Genomic DNA, 20849 nt, shown 5'->3' with positions numbered 1-20849 from the left:
AATTATAATGTTGACAATCTTTTTGGCCACATTTTATATTACTTCTAGTAAATGGAAATGTAATTATGTTTCTATAACAATAAACATTTAATTTTTTTAACGTGTCTGACACATCTACCTAAGGGCAATGTGGGGAAAAACGTTTTTACATATATTTCAATAACAACTTCAACTTCAATATTTATTCAACAAATCGGCCACAAGGGCACTTATTACACGTCAACATGGAATTTACAAGCATAAAAAAAACACATCAAAAATTATAAAATACAATTAACTGAAAATATCAATGCAAACTAAAGTATTATTATTACTTAGAGATGTATAAAATCTTTTAATGTCGAATTACAAAAAAAAACGTGAATAATAATATTTAAAAAAACACAAACAGATAAAAAAAGAGATGTAATTTTTTTTTTTTTTTTATTATATTTAATTATATTTAAATGTTTCTAAGTGTCAGGTCAGATGGTCGGTAGTGCAGCAGGAGCGAAAATCTTTCTTTCTGACTGTATCTGAGTTACATACGTAGTTAAATACGACAGTTATTGCCCTATGACGATCTACCTACTCAAAAAAATGCCCGTTTTCTTCACATTAATCTTATTACACAAATTTTAGGGTTCCGTACCCAAGTGGCAAAAAACGGAACCCTTATAGATTCGTCATGTCCGTCTGTCTGTCCGTTTATGTCATAGTGACTTTTTTCCGAAACTATAAGAGCGTATAGCTGTTCAAACTTGACAAAAACATTTTTTTTCATCAAACTCATACGTGTGGGGTATTTATGGATAGGTCTTCAAAAATGTTATTGAGGTTTCTAATATCATTTTTTTCTAAACTGAATAGTTTGCGCGAGAGACACTTCCAAAGTGGTAAAATGTGCCCCCCCCTACCCCCTGTAACTTCTAAAATAACAGAATGATAAACCTAAAAAAAATACATGATGTACATACATTACCATGTAAACTTCCACCGAAAATTGGTTTGAACGAGATCTAGTAAGTAGTTTTTTTTTAATACGTCATAAATGGTACGGAACCCTTCATGGGCGAGTCCGACTCGCACTTGGCCGCTTTGTATTTTAACTTGAAGTGATGTTGCATTACACCATCCCACAATACATGGCGACCCTAACCTAACTTAGAGGTGTACAGTAGGGTGGGTCACTCATGTATGGAGAAAAAAAGTATTAGTACTCCTTCGGGCATAGTTTAATGAGTTACGTAGTGCCAATAAACAGTATTTCAAATTATTTTGCAATCGGAATTCATTTTCTACCTACTCTTTCCTACCATTTCAAAGTTTTCACATAAATCGTACAACGTTTTACAGTACATATGGCCCTTTAAATGTTCGACATAGTAACGTAATATGCTAATTTTCGCACTAGTGCGGTAAAGTAGCACCATATGTACTGTAAAACATCTTACAGTACCCTTATGAGGTCAATTTGTATTGGGTCACGTTTTTATACTCTCCTAATTCCCAATGTCCTTTTTACTTTTTAAATCTTGAAGGATTAAGGAAAGGAGGAAGGAAAAAATGCCCTAAGACGTAGGACCTGTTTCCCAATGTCCAAGTATTGGAGAGCTGATTACCAAATAAATTAACTGCCAGATAAAACTTCCTGCAAAACTTAGCACTTTATCTACCAGTTAAGCTTATTTGAAGATTGTGAAAGGCCAACAATGATTTTACCAGATAAGTGGCAATTGCAAAAAAGTATTAGTACTCCTTCGGGCATAGTTTAATGAGTTACGTAGTGCCAATAAACAGTATTTCAAATTATTTTGCAATCGGAATTCATTTTCTACCTACTCTTTCCTACCATTTCAAAGTTTTCATATAAATATTGTTACATTTGTATGCTCTGTGGAGTATATGGAGTATATCTATGTATTGCCTCATTATTCAAACCTATTTAAAAATATACGCCAATAATACTGCCTCGAAATAGCATGGCAAAGGTTTAGAGCAAATAAATTGAAAAAAAAAAACACTTTTACAATGTCCATACATTTTACGAAAACTGCAACTAAAATCCAGAGGCAGTATAATTAAAGCTAAAGAAAGTAGAAATATAGGCAATAATTAATCACCATATGCCACCTTTTTTTTAACAGTGCCTAATGAAAAAAAAAAAAAAGACCCACCCTAGTGTACAGGTTGACCGCTCACATTTACCTATCTTGGTTTCGGTTTAAAGAGTATTAATTGTCTGAAGAAATTACAAAATTTCACTTATAAGACAACAATTAACTATACATATAATATATTAGCAGTAAGCAAGCATGCAGACTTATTTGATACATTAGTTAAATCTTTAATAATTAGTAAGTACATATGAAAGGTATTCTGTATCAATTTAGAAGTTAGTTGTTTACATACCTATTTAGTTTGCACATGAATAATTAGGTTAAAGGAAGTACTATAGAGTATGCGACGTGATTTTAAATAAGGTACAGATAACTAAAGTGTTATTATTGAATATTGTCTTTTATGTATGTTTTTAATTTCGATTTGAATTTGTTGAAACTTTTTATATCTGTTATGGTTGTCGGTAGACTATTATACAATTTGGCACCATCGTACATTAAGTTACAAGTCCCATATCGGGTTCTGGGAAAACGTAAGGCTAGGCTTTCAGCATTTCTGAGTTTCATCCTTTGGAATTTACTCTTTTTGCTAAATTTAATTTCTGATTGTATTTCGTTGTTTAATATTTTACGTATTAGGATACAGGTTTTATACGAGTATATTTGTTTGAGGTTCATTATTTTTGTTTTTTCGTATAATGTTTTAGTTGGCGTTCGATAGTCATAATGAAAAAGGACCTTAATAATTTTGTTCTGTGCAATTTGAAGATCTTTTATGTTGGACGCTGCTGCATTACCCCATAATTCGGTTTCTTCATTTAAACTCTATGCCAGTATAATTACGGTAAAAAGTAGCTTGAGTGACTGCAATGCAAGCTAACGGAGCCAAGATTGAAGTGTCCCAATATTAGACCCTGTTACATTGAAATAAGATTGAAATTTACTTGAGCGTCTGCACAGCGAGCTGTATGTCGTATCGCTTCTCCGCGGCCGGTAGCCTTTCGAAGGGAACCAGGCAGGGATGGATCTTGTGAAGGTCTTCGCGTTGGTCGCCGTACATCCAGCCGGCTTCGATCTGAAATGAGATTTTTTTCAGACTTAATGTGTGTGTGTGTGTGTGTGTGTTATTGTGTGTGTTGTTCTCATAGTGTTGTGTTCCTGCCGGTAAGTAAGGTTGCCAGAGCTCAACGAGGGGGGGGGGGGGGCGGGTTTAGGGTCGGCAACGCGCATGTGGCTCCTCTGGAGTTGCAGGCGTACATAGGCTGCGGAGACTGCTTACCATCAGGCGGGCCGTATGCTTGTTTGCCACCGACGTAGTATATAAAAAAAAGAATAATAACACAAATTGAAGTTTTTTTGCAGTAGCCTTTTTAATACTAAAATATTTAATATATGCTTAACTATTCAAGAGTGTCGCTTTCAAGAATACGTAGTATATAGTTGTAAGGTGCTCGAATATTTAATAACATTATTGTAATATTGACATGTAATTGAATACTAATAAAATGAATATGAATATATAACTAAATAAAAATAAATATTATAAGGACATTCTTACACAAATTGACTAAGTCCCACGGTAAGCCAAAAAGGCTTGTGTTGTGGGTACTCTGCAGACAACGATATATATAATATACAAATATTTAAATACATAGAAAACATCCATGACTCAGAAACACGTATCCGTACTCATCACACAGATAAATGCCCTTACCGGGATACGAACCCAGGTCCATCGGCTTAGACAAGGTCACTATATATTTCTAAAGACAGAATAAAGCAAAACACAATATTCTAGTTGTGTATAAGAATCTCACCTTGTTCATGGCCCACATCTCGTGGATATTTTCAGCTAATTTATCCCTGATTTGCTCCACGTACGATGGCAATGTGATCTGGAAAACAAATAAGAGAATTTCGAAAAACATCTTAAACTAAGTACACCAATGACCGTGAATTTTTTGAGAACTCTTTAAACATAAATGGTGTACGATGTACTCCCAATTAAGCTCTTCTGATGAAGAATGAATATTAAAATACTCTTGTAAATGTGAACTTAAATTGTTGCTTTCTTTCCGCGAATTCATCAGCTGTTATATGAACTCTTTGCCAAGGTTTCCTCAAGAGACTGATAAGACAGGCTGTACAGGTATTTGATACAATAATTTACTTACCAAGGCTCCAAGCTCAACACTTGTTGAGGATATGTGATTCTACTAGAGGAGAATAATAGCCTTGTGGTGTCCCGTAGAGTAAACAACCTGTGGACCTAGATTGTTGCTTTCCTTCCGCGAATTCATCTGTTATATGAACTCTTTGCCAAGCTTTCCTCGAGCGACAAATAAGAGGGGCTGTACAGGTATATGATACAATAATTTACTTACTAATGTCGTATCTACGGGCGTAGGCACGAAAGCCGTATCATCTTGCAACAAGGGTGGTCCTGCCAAAGCTCGTTTACTCAGATTCCCGAAGTAGAAGCAAGGCTCCAAGCTCAGCACTTGTTGAGGGTTGAGGGATTCTACTAGAGGTGAGTAGCCCTCGGGGGCGGCGTAGCGGAGACGGCCGTGTTCGCCTCCTAGGAGGAAGCGGCAACTGGAAAGATACACGCCATTTTACTCATTGATGTAACGTACATCAATGATTTTACTATTTTTAGTAGGTTGGGTTATATTTGTGAAGCTACTGAAATTTCAATAATTTCCTCGAGGAATTCCTAGTTGCAATTATTCCATACAAACGCTCTAGACTGTTTCCTCCCTGGATTTTAACCTAGAGCAATGATTTTTTCAAATAAGAACAATATCATCAATATTTGTGCCGCTATGTTTTGCTTTTTTGGATCGCCGCGAAAATTGCTGCCAAAAAAGGCGCAGTATACAAATATGACAACAAATATCCAAAAACTCAAAATATAGCGGCATAGATTATTTCTTCCTCTTGCAGTTGCAAAAATTTCATACGGATTGGTTGCGTTTTGGAGGAGCAAACAGTCGATAGCGAACCCTCGATTTTTGAGTTTTTTGCGTGGGAACTTTAGTCCGAGCTGCAGTTGTCTTTATCGCACGCACGCACTCCCGCCTATCGCAGCGCGACAAACACATAGCTTCAAAATTTCGAGATATGAAAAATTGCTTAGCTAGGAATTGCTAAAATGAAAGTTCGGCAAATTTTCCACTGAAAAAAAATATCTTTGGAAGTACAATATGGTAACACAAAAAATAAGATAGATTATGTTTACAAATAGCAAAATAGATAATCATAGATCACAGTGCAGTAAAGACACACAATAACAATTTCATATTGTGTACGAATTGAATAGCTTAGTATTTTTTTTGGACAGTTTAAACTTTCACGATTTTTACACATATTAACTTATAAAAACGTCGAAACGTCGGAGGTAAATTTAAATCTTAATCGCCTAGAAAACCTCAAGTCCCGTTTTCATAAGTTAATATGAGTATTTTATTATCTGTGATTCTCCAAAAAGATAAGATAACATAAAAGAAACGGTTTACTCACCTCAGCTTACTAGAGCAACTGATAACTGGGAAGAACATGCCCTCCAGGTTGAAGTTCGTGAAGGACCCGGTGACCCTTACGCCGTTGAACATAAAGTTGATAATCGGTACGGTCAGATCCAGCGCGCAGCCGATTACGTCACCTGAAACGGACATGTGGTGACAAATATTTTTTGTTAAGAGGAAAGAGGACGGCCGCATCTCCATTCAAATGTAGTCCTCATTTTCCTCTCTGGATATTACATACATACATACATACATAAAATCACGCCTATTTCCCGGAGGGGTAGGCAGAGACCACGGATTTCCACTTGCTACGATCCTGACATACCTCTTTCGCTTCCTTCATTTTCATGACATTCCTCATACACGCTCGTCGGTTTAGGGTGCTCTTAACCTGGCCTTTCTTCAGGATTTCCCCGATTTGATCAGAGAAAGTCCGCTACTTCTCCCTTATACACTCTCTTTGTTAACCTTCTTTCACTCATTCTTTCCACGTGTCCAAACCATCTCAACATACCTTTCTCAATTTTTGTCACTACATCTTCGTTCAGTCCACACTTTTCCCTTATCACACTGTTCCTAATTCTATCTTGTAATTTTACACCACACACACTTCTCAACGCTCTCATTTCCACTGCATTCACTTGACTCTGATGTTCTGGATATTAACATTATAGAATAGTACATTATTGCAGAGGCCGGGAAAAGGCAATTCGTGGATGAGAGTAAGAAGGCGAATCCACGAATTGCTGTTCCTGCCGAGGCATATATAGTGCTTTTCTCCAAACATGCGAGAAAATCAGGAATACTGCTTAATAAAATCAAAGACTATATAACTGTTATATTTTTTTAAGAATCTCATGTGTGCACATACAGCTTATATTGCACAATTATATGGAATGAACGAATATTGAATAGTACTGAATGGCAGAATAAGTTGTGTCTTTAACTTTTTTATAATAATTGAAGAGGGAAATTGTTTTTGACGTTTATGATCTTAAGTTTCGATTTGAGTGCTGGTTGATAATTAAATTATGATTACATATTTTACCTTATTTCCTGGCATGTTTGGATAAAAGCACTATATATGCCTCGGCAGAAACAACAATTCGCGGATTCGTCTTCTTTGATCGAAACTCATCCAGGTGATGCCATTTCCCGGCCTCTGCAATAATGTACTATCTCTAATGAAGGACCTTGAAAGTCCGTCGAATGAACTCAAAAGTACAAGTCACCGCCAATGATGGAACCTGAACCTTGTAAGAAGGACAATAAGGTACCTTTTCGAATGAACGGCTCGGCGGTATAGTTCCTGTTGACAGGAGTCTTCCTGCCGCCAGACCAGAGGTTGGCGCCGTCGAAGCCGAAGGAGTACAGGTCGTCTCCGACTCCATTGCCGCCCCATTTCTCGCCACCACCGGGGTAGGGGACGTAGCTGGAATAATACATTAAATAAATAAATATTATAGGACATTATTACACAAATTGACTAAGTCCCACAGTAAGCGCAATAAGGCTTGTGTTGTAGGTACCTAGACAACGATATATATATCATTATAAATAATTAAATACATAGAAAACACCCATGACTCAGAAACAAATATCCGTCGTGTTCATCACACAAATATATGCTCTTACCAGGATTTGAACCTGGTACCATCGGCTTCATAGGCAGGGTCACTACCCACTAGGCCAGACCGGTCGTCAAAATAATCATGGCATAATAATCAGGCTATGTCTCATAAAGGTTTGCAATAATCTAATTTAAACTGTCTCTAACTGGTTCTATTTTCCTTTAAAATTCATTTGTAGTTTTACACGTATGTAAAATGTATAATTGTTGGTGCAATAAAGAATATTTACTTACTTACTTACTTACTGTCGTGAGACATATTAACATTAAACTAATTTTATCTACACACATATCATAAACCCTCTATGATGCCTTCAAAATCCGTAAATAATGGCCAACATTAAGATAAACTGTTTTGTTTCACAAATTTGTTTTTTTCAATTACGGTTCACACCAGTGTTTTAATGTCTTATAATGGATATATACAGATGATTACTATAACTAGCTTATATCTAAAATAGGCCCTTGAGGCATTGTACCAAGGATGCTGGCGGCATTTCCTCGTTGTAACGCTATACTGATACGTTGTGCGAGGAAGGAAAAAAAGAAATTTCTTATCTGTGAAAATGTTGTAATTGCTTCATTACTACATCAAAATCAATTTGGTAATGACATTCAAATTTCGTACTTCTCTGAACAAAAAGCCATTCAATTCGACCTCAATTTTGAGAAATCTCGCATATTAGTTTGTATCCAACGATACGGAATTAGGCCCTGATACTAGTTTGTCTCTGAATTTAAAAAAAAAACTACAATTGCGTGACATGCGTGAAAAAAGTTTTCATTTGTCGCCATTTGACGTACAGTTTATCTATTAATTAATATTAAGTATAAAATGAGTTTGTTTTGTTGTTTTTAAGTAATAAAAAATAATAGCAAAAGTTTAATTTAAAATGAGCGATAAAGATATTTCGGCGACGCCGCCACATATCCGCGAGTCCCGCCAAAAGAGCAATGAAGCCCCAATGTTGGCTGTAATTTGGGTTAGTGAATATATCATAGAAAGTTTATAATATGTATGTAGATAAAATAGTGTATGTACTCTATATAATTAGGCATTAAAACAGTCGTGTGGTCCTTTTAAGAAACTCACTTCGTTCGTTTCTTAAGCCCACACTTGTGTTTTAATGCCTTTCATTATGTAGCAGTCGCATAAACTATTATTACGATTTACATTCACGTTTTTACGACAGCGCACGACCACCCCTAAACTCCAATCGGTTCTCTAAGCGCGCGCGCAGCGTGCGACGCGGCGCGCAGCAGTACGCGAAGCACGGCCGTCGTGAACGCTGCTCGCACTGTTAGTGCTTGAGAAAGGAGAGTAAGGCTCACCGAAAGATGTCGCGCGAGTGACTAAAAACACGTGAGTGTAAACCGTGAAATTAGTTTAATATTATGTCTCAGAATTTATTGACCGAGCGTTAGCGAAAATATCCGTTTCAGCTTGGTCGTATGTCCGTATGTTCTCCTCTGCAGGTCGCATATTATTACAAGCTTTTATTTAACTTGACGTGTGCTTGGTTTGTATGTATGTCCTGGAATCTTGCAAGTTAAATTTGACCCACTTCCCGGTTTCCGATTAAGCTGAAAATTTGCATACATAAGTAAGTCGGGTGACAATGCAATATTATGGTACCACCGAGCTGATCTGATGATGGAGATAGGAGGTAGTCATAGGAACTCTGTGATAAAACAACGCAACCTAATTGTGTTTGGGGTTTTTAGAATTGTCTCGATGAGTATTAGTTGCCTGTGAAAAAAAAGTACAGTCAGCGATAAAAGCTTGTCCCAAAAATATATTTTTTTGCCAAAAACTTATTTAAACCAATTCTTGTGAATTTGTAAGCAGGTTTGGTTACATATTTTTCTGACGTTTCGTTTTTTTAAAAATGTTTAAAATTGTGGAAATTGGCAGAAAATACTTAACTGTACCTATAGTTGTCCTTGGCGCTTTGGGTATGACTAGTAACGACGACTTTAGGTGTTCTTGGCGTTTGAACGGTTAAAATCCTTTCAGTTTTCACATGAGTAATCCGTTACATATGAAAATGTAATACAATGAGTGATATTTACCCAGCAGTGTTTGCCCATCCTATCCTCAAGTGTGGCATCATATGCGTAGTTTTCTCAATATGGTCCATCGTGACTTCAAAGTACCATTTCTGGTACACTGCTGAACCTTCCACGCGACCCACGAAGATATTTGGACGGACACTGTAAATAAGAAGATATTTACGTTGAGTAACCAACTGTAAGCATTTTAATAGTATTTTAACGTTATCTTCTGAAATAAATCCTCATATTTATTCTCAAATATTGCAAATTTCCATAACTTTTTGTTAATTTCTAACAAACAAGGTCAAAATTACATAAGAGGACAAATTAATTTAACGCAATCATACTGAAATAGGTTTTATGTCCAAATACAGTAGTAAATTCTTCCCCGGCAGCAGTTAATCGCAGATATCGTTTTATGAGGAGCGTACAGCGACGCCATTACCGATCCAAAATTAGCACCATCACTTGCCCAGAGCCAATTTTATTCAACTTTGAACTCTATGCCTTTATTTCAAAGTCGATTAACCTTGACAGATGGTCTACTAGAGCAGTGTGTAATAGTAATTTTCCCCAGAAGCAAATAATCGTAGATATTATTCTGTGAGGAACGTCCAGTGATGCTATTACCGACGCAAAATGTGTATACCTAATCAGTCTAATCACTTTACTAGAGCCACTATCATTCAACTTTGAACTCTAAGTCTTTAGCATAAAGTCGACCTCGACACGTGATCCACCAATGCAGTTTGCAGTATAGTAAATTCTTCCTTGGCAGCAGATAATCGCAGATATTGTTCTACAAGGAACGTACAGGGACGCCATTACCGACGCAAAATTAGCACCACTTGTCCAAAGCCATTATTATTCAACTTTGAACTTTATGCTCTTATCATAAATTCCTTACCTCGACACATGATCCACCAACGCAGTTTGGAGTAGTAAATTCTTCCCCGGCAGCAGATAATCGCAGATATTGTTCTGCGAGGAACGTACAGCGACGCCATTACCGACGCATAGAGAGCACAGCACGTCGAGGACTTTTGGATCGCGCCCGTGCTTTTCGAGGAGGGATATGATTACTTTTATGTGCTCGTCCTATGGAAAAATACGTTATGTATTAATAAGAAGACCTGTCTGTAGTCGGGAGTGTACTGCCTATGAAGCCGATGGTCCTGTTTAATTCCCGGTAAGGTCATTTATTTGTGTGATAATCACGGATATTTTGTTCTAGAGTCATGGATGTTTTCTATGCGCTTAAGTACATATGTACACATTTTAACACGAGACGTTATCAAAATTTTCGTCATCCATTACTCACTCTCATCATATTCAGCGCCTCAAGTGAGACAACCAGCACGAAAAACACGTCCAGCATTCCCATGCCCTAAGCTTGTAAATCATACCACCTAGTATGATACTCTGTTATTAAAGGACACATTAAAAATTTCAAGTCCATTACTCACCCTCATCATATTCAGCGCTTCAGGCGAGTCAATCAGCACGCAATGCAATACGTCCAACATTCCCGTGCCCTCTCCCGAGGCTTGAGATCCGAGACGAGAGAACAGCCAGTTGAGGCGGTTGGAGTTGGCGAACTGCGCGCAGTTGGTGTGGTTGCCCTTAATGATGGCGGCTGTTGAAGAAAAAGTGAGGCTATATTCGTGAAAATCTTAAATTTACACATTAACTTTAAACATAGCATCTTTCCCACCTTTAAGTCATGTCAAAGAAATCGTTTTATAAGCTTATTTGATCAATAAAGAACTGCAATCAAACCAACAAACAAACCATCATGCCTTCTTCGGTCAGCAAGAGTCCGAAGTAATATAGAAAAAGAAGAAGACAATGACAATGAAAATCTTATTAAATTAGCTAATGTATTATAATAAACTCATAAACTTTCTATCACCGCACCGCCCGCCGTCGGCAGGGTGTTCATCCTCACACCCTAGAACCTAAATGGTCACGCACTGTGCGGTTTAAGAGGAACTTCCTCCCGCGCACGCTCCGGTTGTGGAATGAGCTACCTGCCGAGGTTTTCCCGAGGGTCTACAGTATGAGGTTCTTCAAAAAAGGAGTGTACAGATTTTTAAAGGGTCGGCAACGCGCATGTAACACCTCTGGAGTTGCAGGCGTCCATAGGCTACGGTGACTGCTTACCATCAGGCGGGCCGTATGTTTGCTTGCCACCGTCGTGGTATAAAAAAAAAAACCCATTGTCACTTTGACTTTCTAATCAACTGGTGAAGATAAGACTTAAGGTCACCGTTAAAACGTTCCCTATTTTTTTTTGTATGCGAAACTTCTTAGATCAGCCTTCAATTCCAGTTGGTACAAACTGGCCCTTACTAGACAACTATAGAAGGCATAGGGAATCGTTGGGTGCGAGCAGCATATGACCAGTAGTTGTGGGTATCCTCGCGGGGTTGACCAATTTGGTACAGGTATCCAGAGATCATCTCCCAGCTCTGTCCGGACTTGTCTCCAGCGAGGAACCCGGCCAGAAACCCTTGTGATATGATGATGATGACGTTTTCTATGGCTAAGACTTACCAAGCAACTGGTACGGGTATACAGATATCATCTCCCAGCTCTGCCCGGAATCGTCTCCAGCGAGGAACCCAGCCAGAAACCCTTGTGATGTGATGATAATGACGTTTTCTATGGCTAAGACTTACCAAGCAACTGGTACGGGTATCCAGAGATCATCTCCCACCTCGGCCCGGACTCATCTCCAGTAAGGAACCCGGCCAGGAACCCTTGTGACGTGATGACGTTGATCTTGTTTTAGCTACTTGACGGTATTACGTCTGAAGACACTTACCAAGCAACTGGTACAGGTATCCAGAGATCATCTCCCAGCTCTGCCCGGACTCGTCTCCAGCGAGGAACCCGGCCAGGAACCCTTGTGACGTGATGACGTTGATCTTGTCGATAGCTTCGAGGATCAGGTTCAGGATGCCTTCCTCTTGAAACAGGTCTTGACGATTACGGAGGGCTCGGAATTTGTTTTGTTTTTCTTCGTGTTCTGTGAATAGGGAAAATCAGAAATTATAGTTATTTACTTTATTGCCATGAATAGATGGCAAAGCTAATGACATTATTTACCACAGAAATGTGTTGACATATTGTTAGGCTCCAAAAATCTTCTTACGAAAGTTAAGCAGTAAACACGAACGCAGTTAAAAAGTTTCTCAAGAAGTTGGATCTATCTAGTCAAGATCGCAAGTAATCACGACCAATCATTGATATACTTTTGGAAAACCAATGCTCGGAATAGTTTAAAGCTGAGATGAAGATGGTAAACACCAATCGTGTGACTATCCACGATTTATCCATCTGCAAAAAGTCTTCAGGCTTATGAATATCAAACCTAGACCCTACAAAAAAAACTTACAAATTACACTTTTCCAGGTGTAAATTGAACATTAAGGAGATCCAAACGCGCAAATGGCATTGGATTGGGCATATCCTCAGGAAGCCTGACACCCACCTATCCAAGGTGGCCCTGACCTGGAAGATGCCTGGAAAACGGAAACATGGTCGTCCTAAATCTACTTGGCGTCGTTCCGTGGAGCAAGAGTTGGGTGTATTGGGGATGGGGTGGGAGGAGGTTACCCGAGCTGCCCAGGACCGGAGTCAGTGGAAGGAAATGGTTCGAGCCCTACACCCCAGCAGGGGGTAACAGGATGAAAAGAAGAAGAGAAGAAATTGAACATTGATGCGCTTTAGGCTTGGCCAATCATGAGTGGCCTTTTGTTCAATGTTGCCGTTATGAGTAGTAAAATTGTAACTTGTACCTTAAATAATCGAGGCCTGGCATTAGTTCAGGCCAGTCTCTTACCCATCTCCTCGTCGGGCTGCGCGAAGTAGTTGATGAGGTCCTCCAGGCACATCACCATCTCGCCCAGGTTCACCGACGCGAAGAACATCGAGTGCCGACGATTCTCTTGTAGGGTTTCAAGGCCACTGGAAACGGGGTTTTTTTATCAGCATTTTGGTAAAAGATATGCTTTTGAGAAGGTTTTGCAGGTTCTGGGTAATTTAATATTTCTATTTGCACACTTTCCATCAGGTGTGACTATAGGGCCAATCAGTCAGGGTCAGTCAGTTTATAATAAAAAATAAAAATAAAACACAGTAGTGGTGTACTGTCCTGTAATGATTTTTGATTACATTCTGCCACTTAATTTTTCAGATATACATTTATACTTATTTATTTATTTTTGATGCAGGTAGAACACTTAACAGTCTGTCAAGAGAGCACGATATTGATGTGTTTAATATAAATACACAGTCTATACGCCGTACTTTAATGCTTAAATTCTTTGAGTGAGCTTGACCTTTTTCTGTAATGATTTCTGTCTTCAATAGTTTTTACTTTTTAATTCATGTATGTACTTGCCTAGTCTACGGAATTGTAAACTATATATACTTAGTGAAGTTAATGTCTATGAAATTTCTATGTGTGAGAACCTATAATTGGCCTCCGCTTATCGTATATATTGTTAATATGTTTCATGTGCTGTTGGTTTCCCAATAAATAAATAATAATAATACATTGACCATGTAGCTTGCTTATTGTACAGGTAGCTTCGCTCACATTCAATATTTCTTCAAATGTTGTGGCGTAATTATTATTTTTTAAATTATTAATGTAACACTTGTCGAACGTATTCCCCTCCGACCTAGACAAGTATAACCCCTCGTCCATTTTGACTTCTTATTCTAAGCCATAATACTATTGTATTAAGGTTGAAACTCACGTGATAAACTTAGTAAACAGCGACGAACACTTTCTAATGACTCTAGCAGTACGCGACTCCTCTTCTTGCGATCTAGAGAAGTCTAAGCCGTCGTCCATCTTGCCTTCTTCATGAAGTATCGCTTGCTTCTCTTCGACTTTACCGACGCCTTTCTTCTTTGTCTCATAGGACTGAAACGGAATAATGAAAATGATCTCCCCCTTCTAAATATGGGTTATGGGACAGGAACGTTTGGTGGCAAAATTAATATTGAATACAAAAAGTGATTTTTTTCAATAAAAGTGTGCAAGAAAATGATTATAAAGGCATAACTAATACTAATATTCATAAAAAAGTAGTTTCCGATGAAAAAAAACACGAGTAATTTTGGACAAACCTAAATTACTTTCTTCCATTATATTCTATGATTTCTGACGATTTTTTGTGTAGGTACCATCATCAGATTTAAGTTTTAACCTTTTAACCGCCGTGATCTGATATATAGGACATACAATATCCCGCACATTTCGCCGCAGTCTGATAAGACAAAACCTCGTGTAACTTAGTACCAGCGGGGACATGAGCTCGCTCGATGAAAATTCTAAGCGGTTAAAAGGTTAAGAAAAATGAGAGCGGAGACTGATTTGTTTATTACAGATTCTGACTTTTAAACTTAGGCTTTTACTGGACCAGTTTCTGCCAGACAGTTGTTTTCTGTCACCACTTTCTGGTTTGTATTTAATATTAATGTCTGTAATCTGTAATCTCTATTAGCCTCTCTTTCTAGCAATGATATTTGTCAAAAATAACAGGTCTAAGGCCTCATGACTTTTGAAATATCAAGCTGAATATTAAGTTACCTTATAAGACAGCCACAGGCCGGTCTCCGAGTGCTGCACAATGACAGTGGAGTCACCATACTTGATGATGGGCGAACCGATAACCTCAAGGTCCTTGTCTTCAAGCACCACCTTCTGGTCATCTTTCTCTTGACGCAGGTAGAACGCGCAGGATGCTGTTGTGGCTTCATCTCTGTATAAAAAAAGATCACATTAAAATCATCGTTGACACAGTTAACTAAAAATGTGTAGACTTTGCTGCTACGTATGAAGGTTTTCTTAGGTCATTGCCAATAATAATCCGCAACTGCCAAGGAATTGATTGAAAATGACAAGTATAAGGCTTTCTTAAAGCAATACATTCTTTAAAAAAAGATATCCTTATCAAAAATTTCTCCACAATATAATGCTGTATCTAAGTTTCAATACCACAAGCCCATGGTAAGGTATGGTAGTTTAATTAATTAATTGGCACATGGCGATGGATGATTCTAATGATGAGCATTAAGCTATACCTACTGGTGTGGTGCTTTAACGTTTAAGTTTTTACCTATATTGTTATTCTACATTACCTTTGTATAAGATACAGCTCATTCTGATCATTGACTCCAAGATATCTGCCAGTAGTGATGTGTCGTATACGCATAGGATGGAGCCAGTTGATGAAGCCGCCGGCCCACTTAGTGCGAGCGAGCTCGAGACGCCAGAGCGAACGGGCTTGGGACATCACTGAGCCGCCCTCGTATACCACGATGCTGCAATTAATAAAAAAACCGGTTAAGCGCGGGTTCGTTTTACTCGCGCACCGAGGGTTCTAACAAAACTTTGAATTATCTCGTGTAACTGTAAAGGCGACTTTTGATCAGAAGTACCTATACACATTATAATTATGTACAGCGCCATCTATCGGCAAATTGCCTAACTAATTTGTTCGATGTTATGCAAGTATGTTGGTTTTTCGATGACAATTCTCTATCATGTGAAATGATTTCAAAAATTGTTCTTTTATTTGAAAAAAGTGTATATTGCAATCTTCCTTCATATTTTTTTTCTCCACTGCTAAAAAAAAAAAAATACTCTGTAACGTTTATTTTGTAGTGTGCAATAAAGTATTTTATTATTATTCTCTTTATTCATTGAATATCTTATATTCTAAGTCTCAAATATATTTCTTTTTTAATAAAAAATATATACTTACTTTTGCCCACCCTCCGTACTCCAAGTACTCGGTATAGTAAGACACTCATCGCCCCCATGGAAGAAACGAAGTACATCTCCACCAAATACGTATCCGACGTATTTCATACGTGAGATACCGGTGCCGTATGGCTGCACCGACCAGTGCGTCACGTGGAATGAGGCATTTACGATCGATACTTCGTTTTCCTTGGTAGTGTGCTGAAATAAATAAAAATAAATTGTATGTTGTATAAACATTAGTATACATTTATAGTGTACATAAGAGGGTGACTAAGATCCTAGTGACCATATAACTAGTCTAAATATGATTGTAAACTTACCAAATATCTCTCCGTCGCGACCGACACGAGGATAAGGTCGTCACCCACTCGCACCTTCTCACCCTCAGATCTGTATTTAAATAAGGCATTACAAAGTATAATGACAGGAAAAACAAAAAGCAACAAGTGTCATGAAGGTTACCGGGAATATCAACTCTATATTTCATATAATAAGACTCAGATTGGGTGATACAAGTATAGTTTAATTTTGGGAAGAAGAGTTTTTAGCATAACAGTTTGAAAAAGTTTTCAAGATATTATGAGGCATATTTGTTGACATTCTAAGGAGTGTTGATGACAGATGAGATTCTAGTATGTTAACGGCACCAATCATGGAACATTTAAAATAAAATAAAATAAAATAAAATAAAATAAATTGATTTTATTTCAGGCAAGCACCCATAAAATAACGTGATACACAGAATTTACAATTTGAAATGGCAAAAAAGTGTAAAAAGTATAGTAACCGTATAACCATAATATTTTTTTTTATTTAAGAGAAAATTTGGAGTATTTTTGATATTTCACCGACACCTGTAAAATTTCTACCGCTTTACGCTTTAAAAGTGGAATGTCCAATTCGCCCTTTATGTTTTCTATGTATTTAATGAAAGTTACTGCAATTGGTTTCAATATTATTAACCAATTAAAACTGTGGTTTTTTGCTCCAGTCATGGAATGTATGGCGCCATTCATTTTCAAAATAATCAATATAAATAAACAATTAAACTTAAGCAGCTCTTTGGCTCTTGTTTGTGGTAAAATGTTGCCAGCGATTAAAAACTGATGGTAAATTCTTGTTTTACAGCATTTGTCTATACCATTCCATTACTGGTGCCTGTTCCATTATAGGGATGTTTACTATACTTTAAGATTTATAATTTGCACTATGGGTTACTTAAATATACCTAAGTATAGGTAAGTTTAATATGGGCAATATGACTTATCTATTTGATGGGATGGTGGGTCAAAATTCTTTGCGTTGTTTTTTTTATGTCCCCCAAAAATGTGACGGAGTGGACCTTTTTGTTTTGAAGATGAATCGATTAAAACTGAATGTTACCTCTGCTTGCTGGCTGGATGAAGAGTCCACCAGCAGGCCTCGCCTTGGGAGTGCTCTTGGAGACCGACATCAAACGCCAGCTTGTCCTGGGATGACGACGTCGACAGACATGCCAGGTACTAAAATCATATAAGATTATAAATGTAGGTTCTATACTCTGTGTCTTTGGGTATTTAAATAAAAGTAAACAAACAATTTGTAGATTTTAGGTAGTTATAATATTTATTGATTAACTAACCAAATACAAAACCGCCTGGATCGGTCACTGAACGACCTGACTTTAACCTATATTATTTGATTATGTAATGTTTTCATCTACCCTCAACTGGCTTGAGGAGCCGTTTGAGGGTAGATTTTGTTTACTTTTATTTAAATAACTAAAGATACAGAGTATAGTAATAAACCGGTTTTTATTGTTCTAAACCGGTTAATTTGACAAGACCTTTATGGAAATGTTCTCCTAAAAATGGGTTTAAAAATAACGGTTTTACGAACGAAACCGAAATTAAAAGGTTTTGCACAAAGTGCATAATAACGGTTTGAAAATTTTACCGGTTTCCGAGTCTTGGTTAACACTAAATAAACTGAGATTATACACTTGCGCCTATTTTGCGTGGTAGGTTGTGAAGAGAGGAAGCCTCTGCCTAACATTGGGAATATGAGCTAACAAATAATAAAATAAGTTACTTGTGGCTAAGACATAAGACTTATTAATTAAATATACAGTGTCTATTTTTGATATAGCCGCAAACTTAAATTAGACGTAGGTTTAAGTGATATACAACGATACTGAAAGATTTTTTAATTTAGTCTTAATTACCAGAGTATAATTAATTTTTGAATTATTTTTGAGCGGCAAAATATTTCGTACATCATAGTCACTTCTAACAGTTGTGACGTCGCGTCATTGATGCGACGTTTTGAGTTAAAACAAAGTAGTGGTACATTGCTTGCTGAATTATTTAAATGGAAAAATGAATGTTGTCTGTTATTTTTTTAAACTTATGAAAGTGTGTTCATTAAAGCCTAAACTCACCCTTTGCTTAGCGGTCGTATCAAAAATACACACTGTATATATCGTGTCATTCACGAAGACGCGCGCCTTGACTCGCAATGTCATGTTATTAAAGGTTAGATTGGATAAATCTGCGCGTCATCGTGAATGACACGAACTGTAAAATATTAATAAATATACCCACCATGTCACTGTTAAGATGCCTCAGTAGAATAGCATTGCCGTATAGCAAGGTTCTGTGTCCAGAGCCCGTTCCTTTACCCTGAAATGAAGGATACACGTAAATAATTATGTTGTTTATATTCAGATTTTTATACAATTCTTTATTGTAGAAATATCGATTAGAATGGCTGTATTTATTTAATTTAAAAGGTCTATTTTAGGAAGTAAAAAGAAATACAAATATATTTGTTTGAGTAAAATTTTTAAGGAATTAAATTCATGCCAGGATTGTAATTTTTATAAATACAAGAATATATTATAATTAAAAAAAGCAGGTAGTGTTTATGATATTTAAGGATGAAAGTAAATTTAAAATGAAAGGATGTAAGGTAGACAATTGGCGGAATACAATAAGGTACAAAATACAAAATATTATTATAGTAAAAATATTAGTTGGAAATTTTAACCAATAAACAACACAAAAGAAACAGTTAATTCAAGTAAGACATAATAAAAAGTGATGATCGTGGTTATAAACGTACAAACAATTGTTTCGTTAGAGTCAAGTATACTAAAATAAGTTGGTTTCAAACGTTAACACCAAGGCTCTGAACCGGTTTTAAAAATACCGGTAAATACCGGTTTATTTTGGTTTTACTCCGAACTTTCATAAGAACGCGAACGTTTTAAGAACTTCATTAAACTTAAATAAAGCAGTTTATCCGACAAGCGACGAGACGGCAGGCCGGTTTGTTGATGTGCAACGTAAACAAAGACACCCACATATACTCTGTATCTTTAGGTATTTAAATAAAAGTAAACAAACAATTTGTACATTTTCGGGTAGTTATAACATTTACAGGTTAACCAACCAAATACAAAACCACCTGGATCTGTCACTGAACGACCTGACTTTAACCTACATTATTTGATCATGTAATGTTTTCATGTACCCTGAACTAGCTTAAGGAGCCATTTGAAGGTAGATTTTGTTTACTTTTATTTAAATACCTAAAGATACAGAGTATAGTAAGAAACCGGTTTTTATTGTTCTAAACCGGTTAATTTGACAAGAACTTTATGGAAATATTCTCCTAAAAAACGGGTTTAAAAATAACGCTTTTACGAACGAAACCGAAATTAAAAGGTTTTGCACAAAGTAAATAATAACGGTTTGAAAATTTAACCGGTTTCCGAGTCTTGGTTAACACTAAATAAACTGAGATTAAGGACCTTGATGATTGTTTAAATGAGGTTACAGCAGAAATGTTGGTTTAAAAATAACGGTTTTACGAACGAAACCGAAACTAAAAAGGTTTTGCACAAAGTACATAATAACGGTTTGAAAATTTAACCGGTTTCCGAGTCTTGGTTAACACTAAATAAACTGAGATTAAGGACCTTGATCATTGTTTAAATTATTTCTACGTTTAATAAAAAAGTCGTAAAAATGGTATTTTGTCGATGAAAATTGTAGAAATAGGAATCTAAAGAGGACGTAAGCATATAGTATATTGAATTAGGGTTGTAGACAATCTGGAAAAACGGATTTGTGTCATTCTTATGGTAGTTTTAGAAGACAAAGTTATTAAATTAAAAATAAAACTGCTCTAAAGGAAGGCGCGAAGAATAAAAGTATCCAATGAAGTTAAAGCAGCCTTAGTTACGAAGTAGTGAGTTCTACTAGCAATAACATAAGCAAATTTTAAAGATTCATTCAAATCGTTTAAAGATTAATTAGAAAAATGTTTTTAATATTAATAAAATGTAAAATTGAATATTAATAAAAAGTAGAATTCTACTTATGATTCCAATTGGAGATTTTGAATTTTTGGCATGCAGTTTACCGAATGGTGTACTCACTAAGTTTTCTTTGCCCTGGAATCGAAACGGTGGCGATACGTAAAAGATTATTCACAGGAGGTTAAACACAATAATAGATACAGGATGACATGTACTACGGTGCACATTTTTTTTTATCAAGTACTAAGTATCTAGGTTTAATGTGTCAATATTTAATTCATTCAAATGAGAAGTCAGGATACTACTTCAGAATCCATGCCACTCTTCAATTTAGGCATTGTACCAAAATACGGTAAATAACTGAAAAAAGACATAAACGCGCGACTCCTGCCCGCGCCCGTTTAGTATTTTCTATGGGAGCGCGGCGGCATGTGATTAGTAATTTTTT

At 36.7% G+C, this 20849-nt stretch overlaps 2 protein-coding genes across 5 annotated transcripts in view; one reads left to right on the top strand and one right to left on the bottom strand.

Moving 5' to 3' along the window:
* Positions 1-20849, top strand: part of LOC133531045 (uncharacterized) — a 452747-nt gene that overhangs the window by 142041 nt on the left and 289857 nt on the right. The window lies entirely within an intron of this gene.
* Positions 1-20849, bottom strand: part of LOC133531030 (ryanodine receptor) — a 212481-nt gene that overhangs the window by 135816 nt on the left and 55816 nt on the right. For 3 of the 4 annotated variants that reach the window (XM_061869105.1, XM_061869106.1, XM_061869107.1), the window contains exons 5-22: positions 20522-20536; positions 18681-18758; positions 17482-17600; positions 16419-16488; positions 16097-16296; positions 15471-15653; positions 14920-15091; positions 14081-14250; positions 13159-13283; positions 12139-12342; positions 10778-10947; positions 10219-10409; positions 9330-9470; positions 6904-7058; positions 5622-5763; positions 4484-4694; positions 3917-3994; positions 3044-3174 (exon numbers count right to left, since the gene is read on the bottom strand). In XM_061869105.1, coding sequence (XP_061725089.1) covers positions 3044-3174; positions 3917-3994; positions 4484-4694; positions 5622-5763; positions 6904-7058; positions 9330-9470; positions 10219-10409; positions 10778-10947; positions 12139-12342; positions 13159-13283; positions 14081-14250; positions 14920-15091; positions 15471-15653; positions 16097-16296; positions 16419-16488; positions 17482-17600; positions 18681-18758; positions 20522-20536 — 2555 coding nt within the window. The remainder of the gene's footprint in view (positions 1-3043; positions 3175-3916; positions 3995-4483; positions 4695-5621; positions 5764-6903; positions 7059-9329; positions 9471-10218; positions 10410-10777; positions 10948-12138; positions 12343-13158; positions 13284-14080; positions 14251-14919; positions 15092-15470; positions 15654-16096; positions 16297-16418; positions 16489-17481; positions 17601-18680; positions 18759-20521; positions 20537-20849) is intronic. The other variant, XM_061869108.1, reaches the window with a different exon arrangement.

The sequence above is a fragment of the Cydia pomonella genome, chromosome 24 (genome assembly GCF_033807575.1).
Source record: "Cydia pomonella isolate Wapato2018A chromosome 24, ilCydPomo1, whole genome shotgun sequence".
NCBI lineage: Eukaryota > Metazoa > Arthropoda > Insecta > Lepidoptera > Tortricidae > Cydia > Cydia pomonella.
This window is presented reverse-complemented; position numbering and strand designations above follow the sequence as displayed.